At 42.5% G+C, this 27,989-nt stretch overlaps 1 protein-coding gene across 1 annotated transcript; it reads right to left on the reverse strand.

The window, feature by feature from the left end:
• Positions 1 to 102: 102 nt before the first annotated feature.
• Positions 103 to 26,901, reverse strand: camk1db (calcium/calmodulin-dependent protein kinase 1Db). Its single transcript, XM_085462250.1, has 11 exons — positions 26,125 to 26,901; positions 14,535 to 14,666; positions 12,277 to 12,351; positions 9,357 to 9,495; positions 8,655 to 8,781; positions 8,323 to 8,398; positions 6,801 to 6,913; positions 4,731 to 4,809; positions 3,918 to 4,005; positions 3,645 to 3,807; positions 103 to 2,087 (listed from the first exon to the last, which is right to left on the reverse strand). Exons 1-11 carry the CDS (start codon positions 26,217 to 26,219, stop codon positions 1,936 to 1,938), a joined length of 1,239 nt encoding a protein of 412 aa, XP_085318376.1. The 5' UTR covers positions 26,220 to 26,901; the 3' UTR covers positions 103 to 1,935.
• Between the last annotated feature and the right edge of the window lie 1,088 nt (positions 26,902 to 27,989).

Raw genomic sequence — 27,989 nt, forward strand, 5'->3', positions numbered from 1 at the left:
GTTGGGGGGGGGGGGGGGGGGGGGTATTTGCAGTATGCCATATAAACTGTACAGGCAATGGGTACAAAATCTAACTTAAAGAAAAATGACAACCACCACACATGCAAACAAGCTTCTTTTTAATGCACAAATCTCTACAACTCCAAAGCACATTTCAGTAATAATATGTAATACATGCATACTGAGGGACTTCCAGTGCTTTATAATTTGCTTTCTTTTGCCGATCCAGGAGAGGTGGTGGGAAATATAGGGAAGACCAAAATAAACACAACCCAAAGCTTGTTGAGATTTGTATTTACAGTAAGTAAAAGCTCAAAGTCCATTTTGATATTCACCACATTTTCTTCTCTTTTTTGGGGATAATTCAAGATTGCAAAACCCTCAAAACTGGAGATGCCGTCGTGAAGGGTTTCTTTCTTTTCTCCTTTCATATTGAGCTGGTAAAAATCCAGTGGTTATCACAGAGAAAAATACAAAGACAGATGCCTTCACTGCTCTGTGTGAAAGTCTGCAGAGAGCGAGCGGTAAGGGAGAGAAGGAGAAAGAGTCTTTCTGCTAAATTCAACAGGCTGGTATGAAAGCACAGTGATTAAACACAGAGTGAGTGAGCCGTTTTCAGACCAGCCACTTCACGAGCGGAAGCAGAGCACGATATTTCAACTACTCAACTGGACACCACTGATTGGATTGGTCTCGACTCCTGAATACATTCGCATTCATTTGTAATTTTTTTCATTTTTTTTAAAAACTACAGACATAAATTCACACGTCACTGGTCAACACTTTCTTTACATCCAAATATGATTCCAGGTTTTTAAAGGGAGAAAAAAAAAAAAAAACTATTTAGCAAGACTGCTTTAAAAGAAAGGAAACATCTCTGGCACATCAGAACAATATGCAGTATTTTAAAGGAATAACCTCACCATGTTCACCGAAACAGCAGAGCTTGATCACTTGGAGTTTGGTCAGCTTCACCTTCACGTCCCTGCAGATCCCTGAGAACTGGTCACAGAGCAACAACGTGTGGTCGCCCTCGTGTGGTTAAAGAGGACTTCACAGTCACGTCAATCAAGTCATCAAATAAAACAGCAATTACAAACTAACAACTAGTAGATACTGTATCGTACAATTCGGCAACTTCAGTTTGATTTAATAACACATTTACATGATTCTGCGACTGGTATTCTTACAAAAATTCATAACGTATTATAAGAAAATAAATATTCCAATACATTAGTGCAACGCAGTAGTCCCCTCAGCGATCGCCGCCATGATTGAAAACACACCGTCCTGCTTCACGTCCACTCACTGAAAAGCTAAAAAGGAACAACATCACTACCGTCAGGAGTTTACGATGCCGTGAGCCAGAAAAAAAACGAGAAAGTTCAGAGTGCAGATGATGTCACAATTAGTAACCACAGCTTGAAGCTTATATTTCACTTGCATAACACAACTCCACTCAGCAGCTCCAGGCAGGACATCGACACAAGGCATACAGTGGAAGGTCCCGTCCCAAAACAACAGAAAAGACAGCAGCTTCAATAAAGAGTTTCCTTTAGTGTGGCACTTCGAGACCAGACACTCTTTTATCTGCCAGGCAGCCCTGATCCAGGCTGAGCACGGCCTCCACACAGTAACACCTTCGGTCGAGAGGCTCCCTTCACCCCACCTCTGTGCTTCCAGGTCTAAATGACAATGTGAAGGGAAGCAGAGGGGGAAGCTGTGCTGATCCAAATGGAGCTGAGCCAGCGCTCCTTAAATTCCTCCCGTTTCTTGTTTTTCGTTTTGGCAGAAACTGATGGGAGGTGGCGGGACGGGCAAACTGGGTAACGACACTGAATCACGAGGCCTGGGATGGGTTTTTTTTTTTCTTCTTTACCCACCCAAGTCTCAAAGCTCCGTGGTCTCCCAGCTCACCTCCCGCGGAACCTGGCGTCATTTAGTCCCCGTGTGGATGACGGTAACAGTGGAGGGTCGTGGCCTGGGTGGCTCGGCCGACGCTGGTGGCTCCTCTCGAGTGGGAGAGGGGGCATCTGAGTCCTGATGGTACGCTTTAGCAGCACATGGCAGAGGATCTATAGGGTGACCTGTGGGAGAAAAAGATTTCCTTCAGCAATGAATCACATGCCATTAACTCTAAGATAAAGAAAGTTGCCAACAAATAATAATGAGCACGACCACAACTGCTTGCTAGATCTCCTGTAACAATTGAACCCTGTAGTTGTAAGTTAAACGAATAAATACTAAAATATTGTAAATACTGGATTATTTAGTCATCTATACATGTTAATCACAACCCACAGTGCAGCTGATTTTTGCGTAAACAGCCCTTGAAAAACAGATCTACAGATGCTTCAGAGAAACAGTGTTTGTGAGCCTCTCTGTACGCCAATAAGAACCCATCATTTTATTCAGCTTCTGCCTTTTTATGGCTACTTGAGCCTTTATTTGATCCTGGATCACATAAATGGTAAAACCATTGATAACACTTTCATGTTGTGCATTACAGCAGAGTGATTCAACTGACAGCGTTCCTGCTGGTTATTTTTATTAGCTTTTAATTTAAAAAAAAATAAAATCCTCACATTTGAGAAGCCGCATTGATTTTTTTCCCCTTTGTCAAAGATGTGTTTTTGTAAAAGTGGATCATTTTTATAATAACATGCAAAAGTCTTAAGACAATCTGGATTTCTCTATAATTTTCTACTTTTGGTAGCCATCAGCCAGCTTGTGGTACAAGCTGGCTGGACGCTGAACCACTCTTCTTTGCACAATTTAGATCATTTAAATGGGTTGGTTTCCTTAGTCCACAAATTTTCAATATGATTGAGGTCGAGGATTCAGGAAAGCCATTCTAGAAGGTAAACATTAGCTGTCTTTATGCATTACTACACTAGTTTTGATGCGTGTTTAGGCTCATTGTCCTGTTGGAACACCCAGTTGTGTCTAAGTTTCAAATAACTAGCTGGTGATTTGAGGTGAAGTTGAAGAATTTGGAGGAACCATACTGTTGTACCTCTAATTACTGATGACCATTTGAACCAAAAATTTTAAATTTGGATTAATCTGACCTGTTGCCACTGATTTTCAGTCCAGTACTTGTATAATGTGGAATACATCAGCCTTTTCTGTCCGTTTCCCTCCCTTAGATATGGTTTCTTAACAGTCACTCTTCTACTGAGACCATTTCTGATGCTTCAGCGAGCACTGGGCTGATCAACCGAAGCTTTGGTGGATTTTTTTTTTCAGTTTCTTAAGAACGTGCCTTTCAGACTGAGTAAAGAGCAGCCAATGTCCAAATAAAAACTCTGAAAGGCTTTCAGAAAGCCTGGAGAGCTAATGCTCACGACCACTTTCAAAATCACTCCTTGTTAGGAAAATAGAAAGAAATAGGGGGGTGGTGGCTCAAGACTTTTGCACAGTGTTGTAAGCGCTGACATCAAACTAAATTCAACAAAAAATTAAATTAGGACCACATTTCACATGTTAAACTCCATTTAGACTGTTTAATTTGAAAAAACTCACAGCTCGAGAGCTTGTTAAACAGTTGTCATTTAGCTTAATGAAGTGGGCAGGAGAGTGAAAAGGCTGCGCTGAGCGTGGCGCTAAAACTGAGACGTGGTCGTGTGTGAAATGTCACTCACAGTCCTTCAGGGAGAGCGGGGCGCAGTCCACAGACTGGCTCTTGGCTGGACCTCGGCTCTGAGAGCTGGACACGGAGCTGGAGCTGGAGATGCTGCTGCCAAAGCTGGTGCCCAGCTGCAGGCGTCTCATGTGGCGGATCACAGCGGTGGCGTTAAAGGCTTGCTGTGAAGAGATGTTGTAAACAGACAAGAGTAACCAAGACAGAGAAAATATTAGAATATAGTGTTTTTTTCTTTTGTGATATTGAACAACTGAGAAAAACGAAGTCTCACCCTCCATTTGCTTTTGGCAAAGTTTTTCCTCATCTGTCGACTCACTGACTCGTGTATGTTCTTACACAGAGCAGTGTCTCCAGCAATCCTGAAAACAAAACAAAAAAACAGATCAAATATAAAAGACAATACACACAAACCAAAACAGCATTACCCAGAGGACTTATATTTGTATGTGTAAAATCCTCATGCTGTTTTCCAATTTGCTGCCGTGATTTTTTTTCCCCATTCAGCGAAAACGTCTTTGATTGATGGGGCGATGTTTCAGCAGGTGCTCGCACACCGTATCACGTTCTGCCTCATTCATCACAATATCTCGGCATGAAATATCGTCAATGAAAGTCATTTCTCTCGGTTACGACACCTGTTACCGGTGTCACAAGCCACATATTTATATCAGAGGGACCACCTGCCCGAAACCTCGAAAATATGCATCGCTGGCTAAAGGACTTATTGGCCACCTCAGCTGGAGACAGCAGCCCACGCCATTTTTCTCGTTAAGCTCTGATGCAGGCCTGGGAAGACATCCCAATTGTTCATCAGAGTCCACATTCTTCGAGGATCCTTCACGACACCAGCCACTAATTGGCAGCCATTTATTCAGCAGATTTCTCTCCGAGGGCCGGCGATGCAGAGCAGAGGTGGACTCGCGGCTCGAAGCCATGGTGACAGATGACAGTGGGAGGACGAGCACCCCGTGATAAATGCGTAAGCCCGGCAATCTGCGTAACACTGCTGTGTAATCGCACCGAGATGTGTGGTTCCCTGTGATTGTCTGGATGGGACGCAGTGTGGCGACGGTCAGTTTCTCACCAGGGGTGCTGAAGGGCCTGATCGCAAGTAAATCTCTTCTCTGGATCCTTCTCCATTAGGCAGCTGATGAAGTCTTTGGCTGAGGAGGGAATTAAAAAACAAAAAGTCAAAAGTTCATCCAGATGAGAAAAAAAACTATATCATTCAGTAACAGGCTCCCACTCCTCCTGCGACCCTGAACTGGATAAGTGAATTTATATGATATTAATACAATTCTAGACAAAACGCATGTAATTAAATAGATAAAGAGAAACCAAAACTGCACAATAAATTCAGAGTTGAAGTCTCCAATTAAGTATTATTATTAGTCGACAACCATTAGAGTATTAATAGCGAATTGGTCCCAAGCCTGCATTCTTTCTAATGCCCAGCAGGTGGCAGTGAAAAGAAGTCTAAATATATGGAGGTCTATAGGAAAAATGAACTTCTGTCTCACTTGGTTTATGACCTCAGTAAACACTACCCTCATCAGTCTATGGTCTCATTCAGTAGTTTTAAGTCTTACTGAACTCAACGTGATGTTCATTTAGTAAATAATGACCCACATTAGAGTCAAAAGAGATGATGATGCAAAGTATGCTTTAAGCCGGGCCGGCATGAACATGCAGTGTCTTTAGGTTTCTTAGTTATTTCTGCCCTTTGCTCAGCAGCCTCCTTTTTTTTCCTCATGATTTAAGCCCTCATTAAACGCTTTCCTAATGAGTCTCTTGTCTCAATCCCTACTTTCATGCCGTCCATAGAGACTGATCATTTATGTCCCATTTAGAGTAAAATAAAGTAAACAATAACAAGCAGGGTATTCTTTATTATCTGGCTACCCAGATGGCTACCCCGTGGCTAACATGCTGCGACCATACGAGTGTGCAGCAATGTGGGTGTCTCTGTCAGATCCACATATTGCTTGTTCAGAGATAAGATGCAATAAGGTATGCAAGGGAAGCATTTCCAAAATTATGTGCTGTGGCCCCCTGGAGAGCTGTGAAGTTACTGCAAGGTGGCTGCAAGAAGTCACTTAATGACAAAAAGCTTTTAATTTGTTTTATACGTCTTCTCTATAGAGGAAGTAAAGCTTCTACAAATTTACAATGTACATGTACAAAGCAAAGAGTCTGTAGATTAAAGTGAATCAATGAAAACACAAAGATGGAGATCCTTCATAGTCTCACATGATGATCAGAGCTGGTATTATAGGTTTGGACAGATGGCAGAAGATTTTGAGAGATTTCAGTTCGGGAATGGGCCCATGAAAGTACAGTTCTTAGAGTAGATTCCTTTTTGTTCTAAGGCTGTCGCTAGCATCCCAGCTGATTTCACAAATACACCTTGGCAAGGAAACTAGCCAGCTTGTGCTAACATTAGCTAACAAGCTCAACACACCTTTCAAATTATCATTACACCCAGTTTCAACAGACAAAAATATCAAAACTGAAAACTCTGGACTTCAAAACACACACAGAACCTAAAGGTGGCCAATTTTGATATATACACTTAGTGGCCACTTTCTTAGGTATCTGGTTGGACGCCCTTTTGCCTTCAGAATTGCTTTAAGTCTTTGCAGCACAGATTCATCAAGGTGCTGGAGACATCTCTCAGAGATTTTGATTCATATTGACATGATAGCATCACACAGCTGCTCCAGATTGGTCAGCTGTACATCTATGATGTGAATCTATTCCACTGCACCCCAAACGTCCTCTGCTGCACATATATACAGTGACTGTGAAGACCGTTTGAGTACAGTGAACTCACTGTACTGTGCTTTGAGGGAAGGAAACAGCAACTGAAATGACCCGTTGTTACAACCAAGGTGCGCACAAGAGCATCTCTGAACTGAGCATCTTGTAGCAGATGAGCTACAGCAGCAGTAGACCACAGCAGTCAGCTAAGAACAGGAAACTGAGGTGATGCTATCATTTCTTCTATTTAGTGACACAATTTACATTTTTGGATTTGGCTAACCATGGTCTAGTTATTTCTTCTACATAAAATTTCTAAGTAAAGTACAGAATTCATGAAATAGAAATGTTACCATATTTCCCTCCAACACAAAGACTGACAGCTAAAACTCACCAGAGTCAGATATGTCGTCCCAATACGGCGCGTCAAACTCATAGTCTGCCTTGAGGATCTGCTCAAACAGCTTCGAATCGTTCTCATCGTAGAAAGGAGGATAACCACAAAGCCTGAAAAGATGAAGAGGGTGCGATTACACAACGACGGCCAGTGTGAAAGCCATCATCAAACTTTAACCCAAATCTAAAAGGATTTGCTGTGGTCCAATCTCATTTACAAGCAGTTTGATTTTTCGCATAGCACGCAACAAGAGGCGCCTCCGAGGGATTATGGCGAGCACATGAATACAGAGAGAGAACAGTCAGAGGCATTCAAATTACACATGTGCAACATGATTGGGAATTTTTGCATTATTATTATTATTATTATTATTACTAAACTTTTTTCTACAGCAAACATCAGGCAGAAGTGTCTTTTGTTAACATCAGAAACACTTAATGACCTTAAAATTCGCTGCACTTAAGGAAAAGATCATTACACCAGGGATCGACACCACTTTGCATAATTAGGTTGGCGGCTTTGTGTAACACTTTCTACTGAAAGCCTTCCAGGCTTTGAATTATAGGAAGAGCAGCTGTTTAGACTGCTTTTATATACTGCACTTTATTACTTTTCTTAAGATATGAAATCCTAATTGTCCCCAATTGCACTTATTTTATAATTTTATATACACAAGGTCAAGAAATGGCACCAATAGTCAGCCTGCAACCACTTCAGAGATCCGGGCAGTACAGGGGTGATTCCTAATAACTTAGTTGAATCACTTAACCGCTTTTCATCTTTGTCCAATTCTTGATCTGCTCAAAAATACCGGCTTCCTAGCATTTAGCTCGTAGCATTACTGCGCACAGTGCATCCTAATAGATCAGCTGACTGCATGACTAGAGAGACCGCCGTTTATCTTTCATTTTCAATCTCATTATCTATTTCATTGTGTTTGCTCACTAATATATCTCCCTTTCTTAATCAGGACACTTTGAGCAAAGAGGTTTTTAATCTCACTGAGGTTTTCCGCTCAGTTTCTGATCTGAATAAAGAGTTTCTGTTTAAATGGGGGCCTATTATGCTTATTTACAGCTCAAAGCTTCTTCTTCTTTTTAATTTAGGAACTTCACTAGAGGGGCTTTGTTTGCAAAAATCCCTACAGATTTTATGCTGGCAGTAAATAATCATTTTTAGCCATTTCGTCCCATTCACTCCTAATTGTCAAGGAATCCCCATGAGCACACTTTAGGGGAGATGCAGCTGGTTTTGGTGTTGTGGTCCATAAATAGGCTCTGTCTACTTGCTGGGTATCCCATGACTGTTGCAGATTTCCCTACATAAAAATGATAAATAAATAAATTTAAAAAAGTAGGAAGTAGAAAAACAACAAAGCTGTGAATCACAAGCTGATTCACTTTCTCATACTTTTACCTCTTTATTTGGAAGTTTGACCGTCTGTATAATAGGACAGAAACAAAGGAAAAGCATGCTCCCTGTATGAGAACTAAGGCAGAATTTTAAAATGATTACTCACAGAATATAAGCGATGACCCCAATAGACCAGCAGTCCACAGCTTTACTGTAAGGTTTCTGTGCTAAAACTTCAGGAGCTGCAACAACAAAATGTTCTTTTTTAAAAACATCATATATATTTATGCAGTAAAGCAATGCTAGCAGTTTTCTGCATGCACGACGCCACAGAGGCTGGAGGACAATGTGAATATTTGGTGGAGTGCCTGAAGCAGATGGCTAAGGTTAACCTGCAGCTACTGGCAGATTAAATTAGGTCACGTTCAGCCAGCGAGACCATCTAATTGTCTCTGAGTAAGTTTTCAGCAAAGCCAGGGCGTCAGAGGGCATCCTCACCGACGTATCCTGGCGTCCCACAGGCGGTGGCCATCACGCCACCTGTTCCCTCCATCTTTGACAGGCCAAAGTCACTGATCATGATCTTTGAATCGTCGTGAGGACTGAAATACAGCAAGTTCTCAGGCTGAAAGCATAAAAGAAGACAAAAGCTGAAACCTATGCATTTGCATGTCTGTCTGCGTTTAGTTAGAAGTCATGTCATGTGTGCGCTGGCAGCAGTTGTGGCAGTTCTTTGTCTACATTTTGCTACGAAAGACATTACTTAAGCTATTTTTAACAACTTTTTACACAGTCTCTAATTGGATTAAATCATAAAGCCGCAACATTTTACATCTAAAAGGTCAAGTCTGGACACACATGGCTGTAAACGTTAACTTGAGTGGTTGGTGGAAGGCAGCCACCAGATGATAATCAGATTCTTCCGATTAGACTGATGTTAGTCACCAAGACATTAAGATGTCAGGCAAAATGTGACATCCAGGAAGCTCTGACGGTTTTTCAGAAAAGGAAAATCCCTGACATTTAACCTTTGCGGGTCATGAGTACTGAGTATAATGGCACTCGCACAGGTTGAACAGCGGGGATTTCCTCCTTACAGGGTGACTGAAGAGGTTTCCTGGTTAAGCACTAAAAGTGCAGTCAGCTCATCAACACCAACAAAAAAAGAAGTTTGACTATGAATATCAAATACCGCAATACCTTTAGATCTCTGTGTACTATGCCCATGGAGTGCAAATAGTTGACTGCGTCCAAAACTTGCCGAATAAGCCGACTGGCATCCATCTCTGTGTAGAAGCCCTTTTCTACAATGCGGTCAAACAGCTCGCCTCCAGACACCCTGTCAGTCCACGCACACAACAGCAGAGGGAAAGGTTACATAAAACTGTATTTGCAGTGCTTTACAAAAAGCAGGCGTAAGGCAAAGAACGATTAAACGCATTACTGTTTTTCATTTTATGTATCACTGTTTGCTCTTTCTAATTTGATATTTCATTTTAACACCACAAATTCTTGCCTGCTTGCATTTTCCCCTTGAAGCTGCTGCACGCCTTACATGCAGCAGTGAATGAAAGGGCCCTTGCACAGGAAAAGTGTGGGCTTCTTTACTTATTTGTACCTGCACGAAAATCTCCAAACCAACACTCCGGATCGCTCAAACAGCCTTCCTGTTGAAGTTCACCCTCAGGGATTTCCTCTAAATCTCTACTGAAGCTCCTTGCATGCATTTCTATAGTTTAGTCACTTCTTGTATAATCCAATTTATGCCTGCAGTTTAAATTTGTTTAGCTTTTAGTCACTTCCCAATGTAATAGTTTTTTTTATTTGATTAAAATAAACAACTTATAAAACACAACAACCTGTAAGAAGGAAGGAAAGGAAGCTAAAAATAGGCATCTTCTTGTTTGCTTCATCTGTATGAAATGATCTACTTTGCGGCTATGAAATATTGCTAAAGCTCTAAAATACCTTCTTTTTTAATTCCATCTATGATGACTCATTATGCAGCAGTCGTTTATTATTGTTTGAAACTGATGAACCAGCTATTTTCAATGACTTTAAACTGCAGCTACAAAAGGCAAAACTCCCACCAAAAACACTGACTCATATTAAGTTAAGAATATGCGCTTTCATATAGTGCTACCAATAAGATTTACGTAAGTGAGACTTCGGAAACACTAAGCACCTTTGAGAGATACAAAGAGGCCGGGTAATGGATGGCTAAATTGCTGGTGCATCACTCACAAATGCTGTGAAATTATCCGGGGAGGGAAAAAGGTGTCAGAAATCATGAAGACGTGCAGTTTGCAGGAAAACGGCATAATGGCAAAGAAGAATTTCTGCAGAGTGCCTTTTATCCCACAACTTCACTCCACAGACAGCTATGCATGTGCTCCTCATTGTTGCTATAAGGATAAATTGATCATCTTTCTTGTAGACAATCGGATAAGAAGACTGATACCATCCTCCCATCTGTCCCCTAAAAGTGATTCTTAGCTGCACAGTGAGCTTAAACAACCGTGGAAACAGCCATACCCGACAATAAACACGAAAAATCTTATTAAGTAATTCATTCATGACAACAACGTGGAAAAATGGAAAAAAAAGTGCAGCTTAAAGGTCTGAGAAGTGATGGCAGAAGTGCCTTAAACCTGCTATTTTTTTGAGGAGGCTAGCAGTTAGCAACTTCTTTGGTTAGAAGTCTGCATAAATGTCTATGAGAAAATAAGCCTACTGTTCATTTGATCTACAGCCCCAGTAAACCTTTTCCTGGTGAGTCTGGCATCTCAGTAGCAAGTTTCACATGTTCATTCTGAAAATTACTTGTCCCTGTTACTCCTTGTCCCTGTTAGAGACAAGGAGGACAATATAGCAGGCTGTGCTACAATGTAAACATGAGTTATCCCTTGTTTGTTATACCCTCAGAAGCTACTGCTAAAATGCCCGAAACTTCACTTGAGGCTGGATCCAAAAGTCAAGTCAGTGGGCCCAGTTTTGGTGAATAAAACAGTAATAGCTTATCAGTCCACTACTTAGCATTTGTTAGCAAGTATCTCCTGCTGTGAGATGCACCCACCAAACCTGCTTCCCTTACTTCAGGGGTGTCCAACTCCAGGCCTCAAGAGCAGGTGTCCTGCAGGTTTTAGAGGTGTCCTTAATCCAACACAGCTGATTTAAATGGCTAAATTACCTCCTCAACATGTCCTGCAGTTCTCCAGAGGCCTGTTAATGCAATAATCATTTGAGTCAGGTGTGCTGACCCAGGTTGATATCTAAAGCCTGCAGCACACTGGTCCTTGAGGCCTGGAGTTGGAGACCCCTGCCTTACATGATACCGCTGCACTCTCATTCAAATATCGTATCGTTTAGCTCCAAAATAAATAAATCAATAGCCCGCAAGTATCCCATATGGCAATGCTGATGTTACAAAACAGTGACTATGTCCATCTTTTATATACAGTCTATAGCCACCATCCGATTTCAAAAACACTAATATGGCAACAAGGTCGATCCTCAGCACAAGGTCTGAAAAAGGCACTTCACTGACCAGCAGATCAGCTGTCACTGTGGTTACGTCCATCTTTTATATATAGCCTGTGGATCTATGCACATCTATCACATTATCTGTGATATTTGTTTCTTTCTTAAAAATAAAATTCAGTAGTGTCCATTATAAGCATGTAGCTCCTTGTAAAATCTTTGTAAAAGCTCATGCTTTTTTTTGCCTCTAAAGTTAAGCCAAGCTAGCTGTTCCCAAGTGTTTCCAGTCTTTATGCCAAGCCAAGATAACTCGTGGGCTCAGCTTCATGTTTACTGAACATATAAGGGAATGTCAACAATATACTGATTATTATCTCTGCAAGAAACACAAATGTGACCTAAAGTACTGCATGGAAACATACTCGTTAGTTGTTGTTGTTTTTTTTAAATTGCACTACTCTTACAGAAATGGACTCCTGTCTCTTTAAAGCATTGCTGCATTTACTTCAGCAAAGATGTCTCAAGGATATTAAAGACACTTACTCAAGCAAAAAAAACAAAGCAACAAAAAACCACATTATCAAAATGACAAGCCAAATGGGAAGCAAAGAGCTGACCAGTGGTGGCTTGATGTACTTACAGCTGCATTATGAGGTACAGGTGGTTTGAGCTCTCATAGATGTCCTCCAGAGCCACTATATTCTCATGCTTTATCCTGCAGAAGGAGAAAAGAAAATTCACTTTTCTTGCTGTCAGCTTCTGTTCATTTCAGCACAGGCTACAAATGAGGTCTAATTAGACTTTTCTTTGGTTAAAATGATGCCCTGTCGACTGAAAGCCCTTTTTGCTTTCCATTATAGAATGTGTGCACGTCCACAGTTACGAAAAATGAACCTAGTGTAATGTATTGTTCATACAGGGTGGGGGAAATTAAAAAAAAGCTTTTGTAAATGGCAGCGAGTGTGGGGATTCTTAGATGACACGGAGCGATGAGTCATGAACGGCAACCCCTGTTAGCAGGAGCACCTGAAGAAAATAACACAGATGCTGGGAGAGCCTGTGTCCAGGTAACCAAGATAGGGGAAAAAAAAGTGTGCAAAGGCAAGGTGATACACAGATGACAGAGCATCTTCAGAAGGGCCAGTGTGGGGGTGGAAAAAGAGGAGGCGGGGAGAGTCTCAAAGGACCAAACAATCTTCACAACTTCTCTCCTTTTCAAAGTCCAGAATGAAAATGAGGTTTCGGTCTGAGGCCTGTTAGACTAACACAGACGAGTAAAGGGTAAGAGGACGAGAAGGAAAATGGATGCGTAACCATGACAGGGAGGGGGGGAAAAAAGAGAGGAAGTCAAAGGATAGCAACTGTAACCAGGCACTCACTTCAAGAGTGAGTGATAACTGAGCTTCTTGCAGCAATTACCCATCAGGCCCTGGAGGAGGATGGAGTGTCACCTGGTGTCAGAGCAATCCTATCATACCCTGTAGGTGTGTGGGTGTGTGTCTATGTGTGTACACGTAAAATAAATCGATAGATGGGATTAGGTGAGGAAGTCACTTAAGCCCGACAATGACTGTTAAATAAACTGAGACTAAATAAACCAGCTCAGGGTTGCAGAGAAAGAGAAACAAGTTTCCCCAGAGGATGACACGAACCTTGCTAAACAACCCTGCAGCTGGGTCAACAAAGTTCCTCGAAAGGCCACTTGAGTCTCGCTTCATCATTCAGTGAAGTTAAAATACCAAACTTTAAATCAGAGATAAACATGTCACAGTAAAAACAATTTAACAGAGATTCTGCCAGGCTTCACTGACTTGGAGTTCAGCAATGTTAGCTTGAGATAAAAGGGTTTTTGTTTATTAAGGGCACCATCTGTCAAATATTTTTTTGTGTGTGGATTGTAAGCATAGACTGTATATAAAAGATGACCACAGTCATAATTAAATTACCCACTAGTGACTGCTTAACATTTTATGAACACCATCTTGGTGTTTTGAAACTTGATGGCATTAGCGCGAGGCAGCTCTAGCTGAGATTTTTATGGGGACAGAGCAAGTTCGTAGAGGGCCGTGAAGACCTGGTTTGGTAGCCCCTACTGTTCATTCAGCTGAATTCTATTATTATGCTTGCACTAAGCAATGCAGTTCGGTAATAATGAAAAACTTAAACATCCATCGCCTGATAAGTTACTGCAGTGCAAGTTTAATTTAATTATTTGGTTAACAGTAGCAATGTGCAGCAATCATGGTAACAAGCATGACGGAGCTGATGGGCCTGTGCAGCTTCAGCTTCTACAGCTACTTTTAAACCGCTGAAAATTGCAAAACAAATTAAATGTGTTGAGGACGTTGTGCGCTCACAGTCAGCTGTTCTAGTGTGTGGTGAGCTCATTAATTCACTTCTGCACCTAAACAACATCTCTCTCCTGTTCGCCCCCTGCTTTGCCTCTGCAATCTAGAAGATATTTTTGCACTTTTATGACTGCTACATTTCTTTATGAGTCCACTGAGCGTGTATGGTTGTAATTATGTTTAGCATGTCTGAATGGAAGTGCATTTTTCAGCTTTGTGGAATAGCAAAGTGTCTTGAGTCAAATGTCCCCCCCTGTCATAGCTAGCTGTTCGCCCTCTGTATACGCTCTGCTCCCAACCCTGAACCCAAGTCTGCTGTCTTTTTTATACAGTCTCAGTGATTGCACTGTCCTGAGGTCTGTGCTCCAGTTCTGGTGCATGAAATTCTACTTTATGAGTCAGGTTCTTTTCCAGATTAGCAAGTCTCTGTATCTGTGCAATGTGCAGTCTTCTCACGAGCTTGGAAGCATTAGCTGATAACTAGGGCACCGCATCATCCAAATAGGGTCACTTCTGGCACTTTTACATGCAGCCTATGTGAGGTACCTACTTCCTTAGGACAGCAATTTCGTTTTCAATGCTCGTCTCCTTCCCCTTGAGCGCTTTTTTCGGGATACACTTGATTGCAACCATCTTCCCCGTGGCCTTCTCCCGCGCCATCACCACTTCAGAAAACGCACCGCTGGAAGAAAGCAAGACAGAAAAAGAGAAAGAGTCCTGCTTTATATGCGCTCAGACAATATTGACACATCATCAGTGAGTAGATAGGGGGCACTCAGAGGCACACAGGCCAGAGTACACAAACGGCATATTGGGAATATTTACTGAGAACTGGCCAAGTCCCCGACTATGGCCAGCAGCCTTCTGTGCTGGCGTACGCTTGACGCTTGCGCGCAGCCAAAAGCACAGCAAACACTTTTAAAACCTCGAAAAACACCCATTTAGGATGGCAGATAGCGTGTCTTCCTCTGCCATCTGCTTCCATACGTGAGCGCCTTTAAAAACAAATACCAAATTAGGGGAATATTTGCTCAAGCAATCTGTATCTGTTGCCATGATACCACATAGATAATAAAGCTTGCTGAGCAGGAAGCGTGGTGACTTTTTTCCTTGTTTTTATTGCACACCTTCAGGATGGTTCGATGTCAAGCTCTTAAAGATTTACTGGGTCACGTGAGCTGGGCTTATTATGATCTAAAAGGCAGATTATTGATTAGCACACAGTCTTACAACTCTAATGTCTTTCATTAGGATTAAAGGATAACACAGAGGAATTATTATTCAAAAAGGTGGTGCTATAATATATCATGTAATTATTATAAGAAGACTCCTTATGACAAAATTACCGAGTTTCTTTTACTCAAGTTGCAAAATCAACCATCACATTTAAGCCCAAAATAGTTTGAAATATTTAGGTTACTTCCTGTATGTTCCTTTTACATCTGAAGGAGCAGACATTAGGGCTTCCTCTTGCAAGTATATCTATATTATCCACTTTTCCGGTTTCTACGTGCTTTTACATGTTGTTCTTATTGTAATGTTAGAGTATTGGTCGGTTCTCGGTTGGTGAGAACGGGTCTCCACCGGAAGATTCTGGCAGCAGATCCAGAGCACAGTAAAGACCACAGACACCAGCTGCAATTCAAGATAAAGGAACTGGAGTCTGTGCAACCTGCAGGATGAGCTCCTTCCTGGAGAGGCATCTGAATGATAAATGACTACTACTAAAGTACCACGGCCAGTAGGGCTGTGCCACATCATGTTACTGAATTTCCCGGAGGAACCCACCCGAGGGATTAATAAAGTTTCATCTATGTTGTCTGCAACAATACCAAGTTTAGCAACAAAATCCATCTACATGCAGGCTATAACGAAACAAGCCCAGGCATGTCTGAGACGGAGAGTCCATGTCCGCCTGACAACAGTTTAGTTCTTCAAGTACTAAATTGTTGTCACAGCTGCTCCAACAAAGCATAGTATGTTTCAAAATATGCAAGAAAACAGTTCCAGCTAAAGATGGAAACAAAAAAATGCTTCACAGAAAGAAAAATATCCACATCATTTATTACAACCAGGCTACCGAGGAAGAGCTGCTACAGCTGGCGACGCGTCACCCCAGGAAATAAATGTTTCTCTCGTGCATAGATGATGAGTATAGGCAGTAGGTTAAACTCCCTTCAACCCAACGCCATAACCTGATGTGCACCTCTCAAGAAAAGTAACTGCACATCGGGTTATGTGGACACAGCACGCTGAAGTGGTTTAGATTTCCCGCTGAAGCATATTTTTTTTCAGTTTTATTAGGTGACAGTACTGACAAGTTTTTTTTAACTATTGTCAAAACTGGAAACTTGTTTCAATAGAGTCACACTACTAATTGGGAAGTACGTGATATTAATGGCAGCTCATTGGAAAAGAAGGAAAATGCCCTTCGTTTATTACATTACTGGATCAAAATTAAAGTCTATGTGTGGATATACAGAAAGTGAAGATCTACAGTGTTCCCAAACCCAGTGCGACTAACATCAAAGGCTCCATTATGTTTTCATAGTGTAATCACCACCTCCCAACAGGCTGTAAACTCAGCGCCACTGGCTGCAGTAAGTCCCACCATGGCCATCAAATCCACGCTAATCCCCCATCCCTCCCTCTTACAGAGGGGGGAGGGTCAGTCAGTATCGTGGTACACAAACAGAGGCCTGTGTGGGCAAACGCACACTACTTTGTTGCAAAGCCATGCTCCAGGTGTGATGAGGTGGAGTGCACTCACCGCAAACAGAACGGTGAAGGCTGGAAGCGTGCGCCCTTCTGACTTGACCTCATTCTGACATATGATGTGGGACCATATGCAAATTCAAGGGCTTGTGCAGGTGAATGAGTTGGTGCACTACTTGCTGGCCTGTTACAGCACTATCTTCCCACCACAGCTGCTGCTGCCATTAAGGCAATGGGCGTCATTCTTATTCAGCACACGCCACCAATTTCCACAGCTGTACGGACATTCGAAGTGCAAAATTCCTCCGCCATCAGCACGCGCCGCCTGACAAGCAACTCTCGAGCGTGGTTTTTCAGAGCATGTGTTCTGCTTTCTGCAGCAAAGGAAACACAATGAAGAAAACCACAGGAAGCCTATGAACTCACTGAGAGAGCATGGTTAAGGGTGTATAACACGGTTTCGGTCCCCCTTGCTCACTAGACTGACAGGCAGCAACATCACTTCCTGTGAATGACAACTTACAATGTCAATGCATGAAGCATGACAAACTGTGCTGCAAGCTCTGACTCAATTAATTCTATTAGTTCATCATTCACAGGAAATAATACGTGTGATCTCTGCTAGAAGCATGCATATGGCAATGCTGCTGCCCACACACTGCGTGTGCACATGCATACACATGGATGCAGTTATGCAAGAATTAAACTGATCAGACAAAAACTAAGTTTGCCAAGTAAAAAACTATTAAAGCAAAAGTGATGAATATTTTCAAGCTCCATGTTTCAGATTTGAGAATTGACCTACTCCAATCTAGCAAGTGGAATTAGTTTAGTATTTTATAAGCTGCATAATTAACTGAGGAGTGACAATAATCATTAGCGAAAGTGCAACTTAACTAAACAGCCATTTGGGAGCAGCACTAAGTGATGAGAGAAAGAGTCATCGAAATTGGACCCTTTATTGAACCTTATCTCAATATATTACGCACAATGAAAATGACTGTATGCCTGCAAACTGTTCCTGACCCAGTGTCAAAGACTGCACAATCAAGTCAGCACACTGACTCAATAATGTCTGAATTTTAAGTTCCTCCCAGAGCCACAGAGCTCCCCGTTTCGCTGCTCTTGGATGACAGAACGAGCTGTGTGTGACAGTCTGCAGTCACACAACACCACCATGTGCAGATATCCAACTCAAACTGGCTGACTAATGCGAAATGTGGGCTGCTCTCTGTATGAAACCAGAGGCTGATGCTGCAGATGCAGATGCAAAGCGAGCCTCCTATCTCTCATCTAGAAGAAAAAATAAATAAATTCTAGGCCACGACCTCAGCTGGTTGTTCTTGGCGATTATAAAAATGCGGGGCAATTTTGACAGAGGAAGTACGTTCATGGAGGAGGTGGCGGGCTTTGACAACAGAGCCTTGCTTACTGATATTCACAGACGGTGCCTGCATTGTGTTACTGCGGGGTAATCACACTGATTCATCTTGTGTAAGATGCATTAGAGCGGGCAGTTACGCAACATATGGGATGGAAGAGTCGGAAGTCGATAATCCAGGTAAGGTAATACCTAAAGTCATTCCTGAAAAGTGAGGCGACACCTTTAAATCAGACACAGAAGCGATGATGAAACCTGAGTCGAGTTCGAAATCAGTTCAGGGAAACCTTGTGGGCTCCCTCATTAAGACTGGAAACCAAAATCTAAAGTCAGGCTTGTAGGATACAACATTTTCTCGCAGAAGGCTAAACTGCTACGATGGTGGCTTAATTTTACAAATTTTCAGCCACGATCCCTCAAAATCTGCTATCATCAGTGTGCAGTCTTTTATTGTCTATGTGGAACACATAAAGTAGTGCCCTTCAGCCATAAATGAAACCATAGAAAGTCTGGTGATTACGCTTCTCCACAAAGATGAGTCAGGCCTTGAGCACACAAACTTTCACAGGACCTGAAAATGCATTACAGAGAATGAACACACTACACAAGAATTTCTAAAGCCTAAATTGTTCATCAGTCCACAATAAGGCAACGTGTCCACAATGGAAATTCAGGAGTGTTACTCCTCTCCCTAGGAGTGGGTGTCCTGCAAAGCTCGCACCAAGAGAACAGCGTGTAATCCTGAACGAGGTGATAAAGAACCCGAAGTAACAGCTAAGCACCTGCAAAAATCTCTACAACTTGTTAAAAATCCCATTATTAGGGGGAAAAATAAAATTCTGAATAGAAATGATGTTAATGGAAGGACATGAATGTTCCACCAAACTTCTGGGATGTTCTGCAGGCAAGGTGAGTTAGAAGCTGAATATGGTACACTATGTTTGAAGCTTAGTTGAGGGAACAATGAAAAAGCAAGAACTTTTAGAGGAAAGTGCGATGTGAGGAGAGGTTGGCAGATGCAGATATGACAAAAATGACCTGAAGCAAACCACTGAACGGTCAAAAGAAAAAGACAAAGATTCAACATCATTGCCCTGATGTTAACCAATATGGGATGCTGTGGCAAGACCTGAAATAAGAGAAATTTTGATGATATCTGACTGTTGTCCAAGTCTCGTCAGCAGCTGTAGGACTCATCTAATGGAGGTTGGTGCTACTAATGGAGCATAAGCTGCATCTGTGAGCTTGCAAAATACATCCAGTCCCTTTAAAACTTCAAACTTCTGGGACTGATCTGGTCAGTTAAGCAGAGGGGTTTGTTAATCAGTTTCAGCTGCTTTGGTGTTATTAGGTAGTTCGGCTCCACCCGGATGGCATATCAATATGTGCCATCGCCAGAAGGTCTGCTGTGTCTCTCAGCACAGTCTCAAGAGCATGCAGGAGATTTCAGGAGAGGTAGTTACTCCAGGAGAGCTGAAAAGGGCCGAAGGTACTTAACCCATCACCAGGAACGGTATTTACTCGGTTATGGAAAGAGAAACTGGATCAGTACTGCCAGAGAACTACAAAATGACCTCCAGCAGGCCACTGATGTCAGAAACAGAGTTCATGAGGGTTGTCTGAAGGCCGACGTCCACCACTGTGGAACCCAACTGGCATTTACCATAGATTACCACAACTGGCAGGTCGACCTGTGAATAAACTAGAAATTAACAGTTTTTCAACAAAAATGAATCTGGCTGAATCAACTGACACAAGAGTTTGCCACTTACTGAATGAAGAGATTTAGCACTTTAGTAATAGAAAAGAAAAATGCAAAATATTGTCTGTAGTAGAGTAGGCTGAATATTTTAATGTTGGGTTCTGGTTTAAGAAATGCCAGTTTGCAGAAAAATAAATCAAACATTCCCTGCAGGAGGGGGATTTCTCTCCAACCAGCCAAAAATGGCTTTCTGCCTGTTAAACGAACTCGACTAATACATCCAGTGAAATCCAGCAGCTGTTAAGGTCCCTACAAGTGGAGCTGGGAGCCATTATTCTAATACCCTGTGGACCTCAGGCTACTTTCCAGTAATGTGCAATTTGAGGTCACTGGACTGATGATGAAAAAGAGAGCGATGGTCAGTTTACAGGCTGTTAAGAGCTACTGGTGCCCACAAAGAGCTGAAAAAAAAAAGGTTTCTGCCAAATATTTCCCAAGAGCACAAGATAATCTTCTCTGAAACCACAGATCAGTCTGTCAGATAGCAGCTGAATTATTTTAATAAGTGCAATTACATTTCCTGTGCTCTGATACAGGGCAGCTTTGTATCCTTCCAACTCTCCGAGTACACTGGATAACACAACATGGCTGTGCAGGCATTCACTGCGGTCAGAGGTGCCACGGATGCAAATGGAAATGTCTGTGCACAGTCAGTGTAGATGGAGAACAGCAGTGATGGTGGGAAGTGGTAAACAGTCTTCTTCAGGCAGAGCAACCAAGGTCCTCTATCATCCTAGTTGCCTAGCTTCCACTTTCACGGCATTCATGCAGCTTTCAAGGACCCAACTTGTTTCAGAGAATTATCAATGCACAGAGGCAACAACAGTCACTTCAAAACCAACAAGTGGGGCTCTGTGAGAGGACAGCTCAGTTTAATATTGGTATTTATTTATGAATGTCAAACTTAGAGAAAAAAAGATAATTTTCCTAAACTGGAAGCTAAGTGAGGACAACTTTGACACTGCAATTTCAGAATGTGGGATGTAGAACACATCACAAAACACTCAAAGCAGATGTAGTTGGAAAGCATTTTGGACTGCATTTGAGCCACAAAATGTAGGGAAATAAATAATGTTTTAGAAGATTTGCTTTAGTGAAGTACAGGTGTGCAGTGCTCTATGCAGTCCTGTGAAAGTGCTAGGCACACCATTACTGCTTCCACGGGAACTGATAGGGTAAGTAGCAGCCAAGAGCTGATAATCAAATACACTTGATTAACTGATCATCAGCAAGCGGGAGAACCTCTATAAAAGGAGAAGTTCTGGCAGTTTGCTGATCTGGAGCATTAAGGTGTGCATTAACACAATCCAAAGTCTTCCCAGGAGTGGACGTCCCAGCAAATTCACCCAAAAATCAGACCATGCAATGCTCAAAAAACTGCAAAAAAGCCAAATATCTGCAGGTCTCAGTTAGCATGGAAAATGTTAAAGTTTATGACAATATGATTACAAAAAGACAGAACAAGTCTGGCTTGACAGGACAAAGCTTCTTCTCTCAGAAGAACCTGGTAACACAAGTTAGCTTAGCAAAGTTACATCTGAACCAATCACTTCTGCAACAACGTCCTTTGGACAGATGAGACCAAACAGGAGATCTTTGCTCATAATGAAGATCAAAGCAAAGCATATCAGCACAAACACCTCATATGAACTGTCAAACACGGTGGTGGAGGGGTGATGATTTGGGTTTCTTTTACAAACACAGGACCAGAGGCATGTACGACAAAGCAGAATTATATCTTATCCAGGTAACTTTGTGGTTACCGGGGTTTTCTGTACTTACAAAGAACAATCATTTCTTACTAGGGTGCATCCCCCATAGTAACTTATTCTGCAAACCTAGCCTGCTCAAGGAGTTGAAAATCAACAGGTATGAAATCACCGACTATTGACCAATCAATTCTCTGGAAATCAGCATCACTAATCAGCAGCAAGATCGATTTTTATTAGTGTCTAAAGTTTTTGTGTTTCCCAAATGAACATCAGTAATAAATACAGATTCTTAGATGCTGTTTTCTTTCTTGACTTTTTCAACTTTTTTTTTTTTTTTTTTTTTACCAATAGGCTGTAAACAGTCTTGCTATTCAATATGCATCAATAGATGAATCAAGTCACCTATTTGTTCCTTTGGACTTTATATCAATCACAGGTAGACTAAGCCTACATTTGAATTCTGTTTTTGTATTTACATGCCATTAGAACATTAAACATCATTGGGGCTTTCGATGAAAGAATAAAAACTAATGGTCCAACGAGATCATAATCCATCAGATTTTCCCACAGTTGGCAAACAGAATAAATTTTATTAATATAAAAGTTCTTTTCCACTTTTACTGACCACAAAAGGAGATCGATCAAAACAAATAAATGTGATTGGTCAGATGATGCCAGCACCACCCCTTTCATGTGAACTTGCTCGTATCTAGATCAGGACAACCAGGGTTAACATAGCGAGTTGATAACACTGGCTTCACACAAAGCTGGTTAAGGTAAGTGGATCCAGGTAACTGGAAAAATACCCTCTGCATGTCGGGTTTTCCTTCATTGTACCTGGGCACGTTGCAGTCACCGAGTTAACCATGAACTCATCTGCATCCTAAAGTACTGTAAAGTGAAATGTGAAGCCATGTTTTCAAAGCTTGACTGAAAAACTGCTGAAAACAAAAAGAATCAAGGTGGTGCAATGGTCCAGTCCAAGCCCAGACCTCAAGCCCATTGAAATGCAGTGACAGGACATTAAGATAGCTGTGCATAAATAAATGCCAACAAACCTCAATGAACTGAAGCAGACAAGGGGGACAAAACTCCAAAATTCCTGCACAATGATCTGAGAAGCTGATGACGCCCCATGGAAAACAATTACTAAACATGCAAGCTCTAAGGAGCCTGAAAAGAAAGTGACTGGACTAATTTAAATTTCTTGAAGACATTTCATCTTTTATCCAAGAGACTTTTTCCAGTTCTAAAACCAAACGCTGGAGAGTCCCAGGTATTTAAACCTTATCGGCATTTAAGAACCTGTTCCTTAGACCACCATGACCTGGATGACTGAGAACCTACAGATTTACTAAACATGCAGTTTTTATATCCCATTGACCTCCGACAGCTATGGTTCACCCCTATTCATTTAGAAAGGGGTCCTCAAATAACTCCTAATAAGCATTACCAAAATGGCTTGCTTTAAAAGAACGGGTTCATTCTCAAGTCTCTCATAAAGTCGGGAGGAAGCTGCTGGTGGAGACCAAAACAGAACAATTAAACTGGGGTTAATATTAAGCCTCTGTTCATCAAGTGGACACAAACGTAACTCAACCTGAAGAGAAATGTGGCCAGTGTGTTAACAGTAAGTTCAAAATTTTAAGCTTTAAAGATAATAAACTATGTAACAGACACATTATCTATATCAAACTCATCTGTGGCATTAAATACAATCCAATTATCGGGTTGCTGAAGTGTCTCACCTCACTGCATCTTACATAAGACTCACTTATACAAGAAATCTTGCATAATGGACTTAAAATGTTTACACAATGGGGAAAATAGCGTGCTGACAGTCAGACTCTAGTATGTTAGTAATATCTCAGTCAAATACTTCAAAATCTCACAACTCTTCGCCCACTGGGATGTCTGAAGCTGCACTCGGGTAACGTCAGCTTACTTAACTTGCTCCAACAGGCTATCAAGCAGCTTAGGGGCCTAAAATTAGGCCAAAGTCGAGCAGAGCTGAAGTGATGAGGACTACCTTTCAGTGGTGAAGATCTCATTAAATCAACAACAACAAAAGAGCTGGGAGAGAAGAGCGGCCAAGACCATTATAGTGTCACGGCCACAAGCTTCCTGTTCTAAAAGTCCTATCAGTTTCTGATCAGCCGCTCTGGCCTCCAGCTACTGTTCGGATCTCATCTCTTTGTTCTCGTCTTGTTCGCACCGATGTGAACTTTCTTTGCAAGAGGGCATCCAAGCATCTCAGAAACAATGCGGGCAGTCGTTGCAAAGAAACATTCATCTCCTTTATCTCAGGAGGTGTGATCATTGCGGTGTGCGTTTGAGAACGATAACACATTCAGAGCGTTTCGAAGAATAAAGGTGACAAGGTTAAAATGCAAAGATCCACTCCAAGCATGAAATGCATGATTAAAGATCAGTAAAATTAACTTTAACAGGCAGAATAGCCATTAGTCCAATGTTACTATGCATCAGGTTCTTAGGTTTGCCATTGTAACATAAGAAGGAAACACTTGTGAAAAGCACATCAGAACAAGAGCACAGTAAATTTTTTAATGAGCTTTCCATGTTTTCTTTGGCAGCAGGACACTTCCAGAGGGATGATCCCTCTCGGACAGCGATTTGGAAGCCTGACAACTGAACCAACAGTTGAAAGGTGGAGCAAGAGGAAGAAGAGGAAGACAATCTGTCCCCTCCTTCGACCAGCAGCACTTCCTCTTCCATTTTAATCCCCAGCGAAAGCTGCGAGCTCGCTGGGCTTTTGTGCCCCAGGTGGCCTGTTGTGAACCCGGGAGTGCAACAACAAGCCACTTCCTGATTAAGACGCGTAGGAACAAGTAAAAATGGCCCTCACTCGAATTCAGCCAGCCAGGCAAGAGGAGTACACGCTGTACGGTGTGTGCCATTACAACCGAGTGCTGACGAACCAGCCCCGCAGATGTGTGCTGGGTCGTGGGCGGAGGGTTGTGTGTTCCTCCAACCTGGCCATTGTGTGGACAGTAAGTCTCAGTGAAGATGATGATGATGATGATGATGATGATGATGATGATGATGATGATGATTCACTGGTCTTATTCAGAGGCTCTTCACACACAAATGAAAGCCTTGCGGGGGGGGGGGGGGTGAAAAAAAACAGAAAAATCAGAATTGCCTCTAGGCAGGAATGTCTGACTGTTTAGTCCAGCAGCTGAAGTGTTGAGTGCGCTTTATGAATCACCAATCTCAGAGAATTTTATGATGCTGCTAGAAAAAAACCAAAAACAAAAGAAAGCACAGCAGTTTACACAAGGGGACGATGCTCCGAAGAACAAGCCACATAACCATAGTGACCAGAGACCTGTCTTTTTGTTTTTTTTACTGTGCTTCACACCAGTTTCAGCTAAATTAAAGAAAACAAACACGTTTCCTTGGGGAGACTCCATCCCTCAGCATCTCATAACAACATCAACACCACAATGACTACTTCTCAGGAAAGAGGAGGGGGAAACCATCTCTCTGGGGGGGGGGGGGAGCAGAGCAGCGAGAACTGCACTCTGTTAAACGTGTGATAACACCTAGCAGTCTATCACAAGGCTGCTTGGATCGTGTGAGCACGACCTGCTCTGGCTGTCTCCTGTCGCTCATTCACTCAGGCTCTTCTGTCTGTGCTGCATGACTTATTCAAAGAAGAAAAAGGCATGAAGTCAGGCAGCACTAACAGCAGACCAAAATAAACTGTGGAATTCGCCTGCTCTGTGGTCCAAGGGCAAGGGACTAAGTTCAGCCAAAGATGAGGGGAGTGGAGGAGTGGAGGGTGGGGAGGGGAGGGGAGGTTTCCCTAAAAACAAGTCCACACAAACCAGAGCACAGCAGTTTACTGTACAAACAAGAATCTGCCACAGTGACACAGATCCATAAAACCCCAGACGTGATCTTTCTCAGCTCAAATACATCCCTCTGTTTGGAGAAGAGAGTCAAGAGGCCGACAGAACAAGGCACAACACCCACTGAAGTCCTCACAGATGGCCCCCTTAATTTGGGGGAGCTGATTTCTTCATCATCATCATCATCATGTAATGCAAAAGAGGCCCCCGCTGTCTTTGTCACAGTTGTGCCGATAAATAAATGTCAGCCTTAACAAAGCTCTGGATACACGCGTCAGTCCTGGGAAAAAACATAAAAGCAGAAACATGCCGCAGTAGTTTCTGAATGAACCATGACATAACGGGGAGGGGGGGCATCACGCGAGTCTGACTTCACACATGATTAAGATCCCCTTCTCCCCCCCCCCCCCCACACACACACACACACACACACTGAACAATAAACTCATCAGGCTCCAGGTCTGGGTTTAAAACGCCTCTATCAGCGGGCTGTAAGTTTCTGCCTGCGTCTGTCACCGTCAACCAGTTAATTCAGCACACATTCAACAGCTGTCAGTCAGCGCTCATTTCCGCCAAAACCGCTACACTGTGGCATTGTTGTCTTGACACCAATTTGCACAAGTGGACACAAAGTTGTTGGTTTTCTGTTGTTGTTTTTATCCGCCCGCAAAGCCTGCGTGTATCGCGTTACTCACGTCCCAAGGACTTCCTTGAAGTCAAAGATTTTCTTGATGTCATCGACATGCTTTTTCCAAGATCCATCGCTGGACTCGCCGTTTTCTTTCGCCATTTCGCGCAGGGGTGGGGGGAGGAGAAGAAGAAGAGAGAGAGACAGAGAGAAAGAGAGAAAGAGGCTGCCGGAGGATCACCAGTCGTCTCACCCAACCCAGGAAAAAAAAAAGAAAAGAAAAGTAATGCACTTCTCTATTTCGCCAAGGGCTTCCTGGCTTTCTGTCAGCACAGTCTATCTTGCCTCCTGAGCCCTTGCATGCAGTCAGGCAAACCCAAAGGGGGTGTGGGGGGAGGTATGTCCTACTCCGAGAGGTTATGTCACTAATCTGTTTGACGTAGCGGATCCCAAGCCTGAGCTTCCCCGGTGCTCAGATCACTGTGACGGGGGAAACACAGGCTCTCCCCCTCCTCCTACCCCGGGCGGGATTCAGTCAGTGTTCATGCGGCGATGCTTTGAGCAGAGGACGGGCTACTTGCAGGAGGATGACACTTGGCAGTCGCATCCGAGCTGCTGTGCCATCGAGTCACACCGACCGCCCTGTGGTTGTTATAGCAATAGGAGGAGTGGGAGGTTGCTGCTCCCGCCTATCTATCTGACAGCGCAGGCAGCGATTTAAGTGTTCGCATTGCAGCAAATCACCGGCCCGCTGGAAAGTCCTGGAGTCATCGGTGTCAGCGTCCGTCTGTGCGGCAAAAATAGATTGTCACAGTTAACACAAGTCTGTGTTTCTGCGTCTGGGTGTTGCACATGTGCGTTGGATTTAGAGGCAGGTGCGTAGCTAGGAGCAATAAGGGTTCATGAGCAGCAGGGGATCCTTGTTTCCACCCACACCCCCATTTCGATTTTCTGCAGGGGTTTTTTTTTTTTGTCTTAACTTTTTTAAAAACCTAAACTCTTTTATAATGTCAATTGTTGGTGTCTCTACTGAAAGTAATTCACAACTTTTTTTGTATTCTTAATTGTTGAGGAAAGGTTGAAATAGTCGTCTGCAAGCAGAACTGCACCATGAAAAGATAAATATTTATGCTGTTTCCAAGTACACTAGCAGTCCAATCAGATCGTCTTTTACAAAGCAGGAAATGTCCTTTCTGTGTGGACTTTGCATGTTCTCCCTGTGTTTGTGTGGGTATTCCAGCTTCTTCCCAAAGTCCAAAGACATGCATTTAGTGGAGTTATGTTAATTAATTATTCTAAATTACCCATAGCTGTGAATGTGAGTGTGAAAGGCTGCCTGTCTCTCTGTGTTGGCCCCGTGACAAGCTGGTGACCTGTCCAAGGTGTACCCTGCCTCTTGTCTTATGGTCACTGGGATAGGCTCCAAACAGCCAGAAGACATTTTTAAACCATTTAACTTTTATCTGTAAATTCTATTACAGGTGTTGCCTCTTTGCCCCCGACATCAGCTTTATAACCTGCAATGCAATGGGCTCAGTGTCTGGATTAGTTGGCTCAGAAGGATAAGAATTAAACTCCAGAGCAAGAGGTCAGGAGTTTGAGAAGTGTCTCCTTCTTTGGGCCAGTATGATTTGTGTTTACAAATCAACAATTTTACAAACACAAAAGTAGTAGTTAACTAGGGCTGAGCTAAGACCAAAATAACAAACACCTCGACAACAGAGCTAGCCTAACCAAAAGCTTCCCCCCCCCCATCTTCCAAAACAAAAGGCATCTCAGCTCTACTTACTCCTTCAACCATGCACACAATTATAATTGATGTTACAAAAAATACTGGATTTGGAAAACAAACAAGTGAATGATCCTCTCTACAGACCGTGGCTATCTTGACTCCTTATGTAAGGTGTGGTCACCAGCCTCGAGCCAATCGTG

Source organism: Copadichromis virginalis, linkage group LG7 (genome assembly GCF_057382275.1).
Source record: "Copadichromis virginalis isolate Kocher_CV1m ecotype Utaka linkage group LG7, C_Virginalis_male_GT1.1, whole genome shotgun sequence".
Lineage (NCBI taxonomy): Eukaryota > Metazoa > Chordata > Actinopteri > Cichliformes > Cichlidae > Copadichromis > Copadichromis virginalis.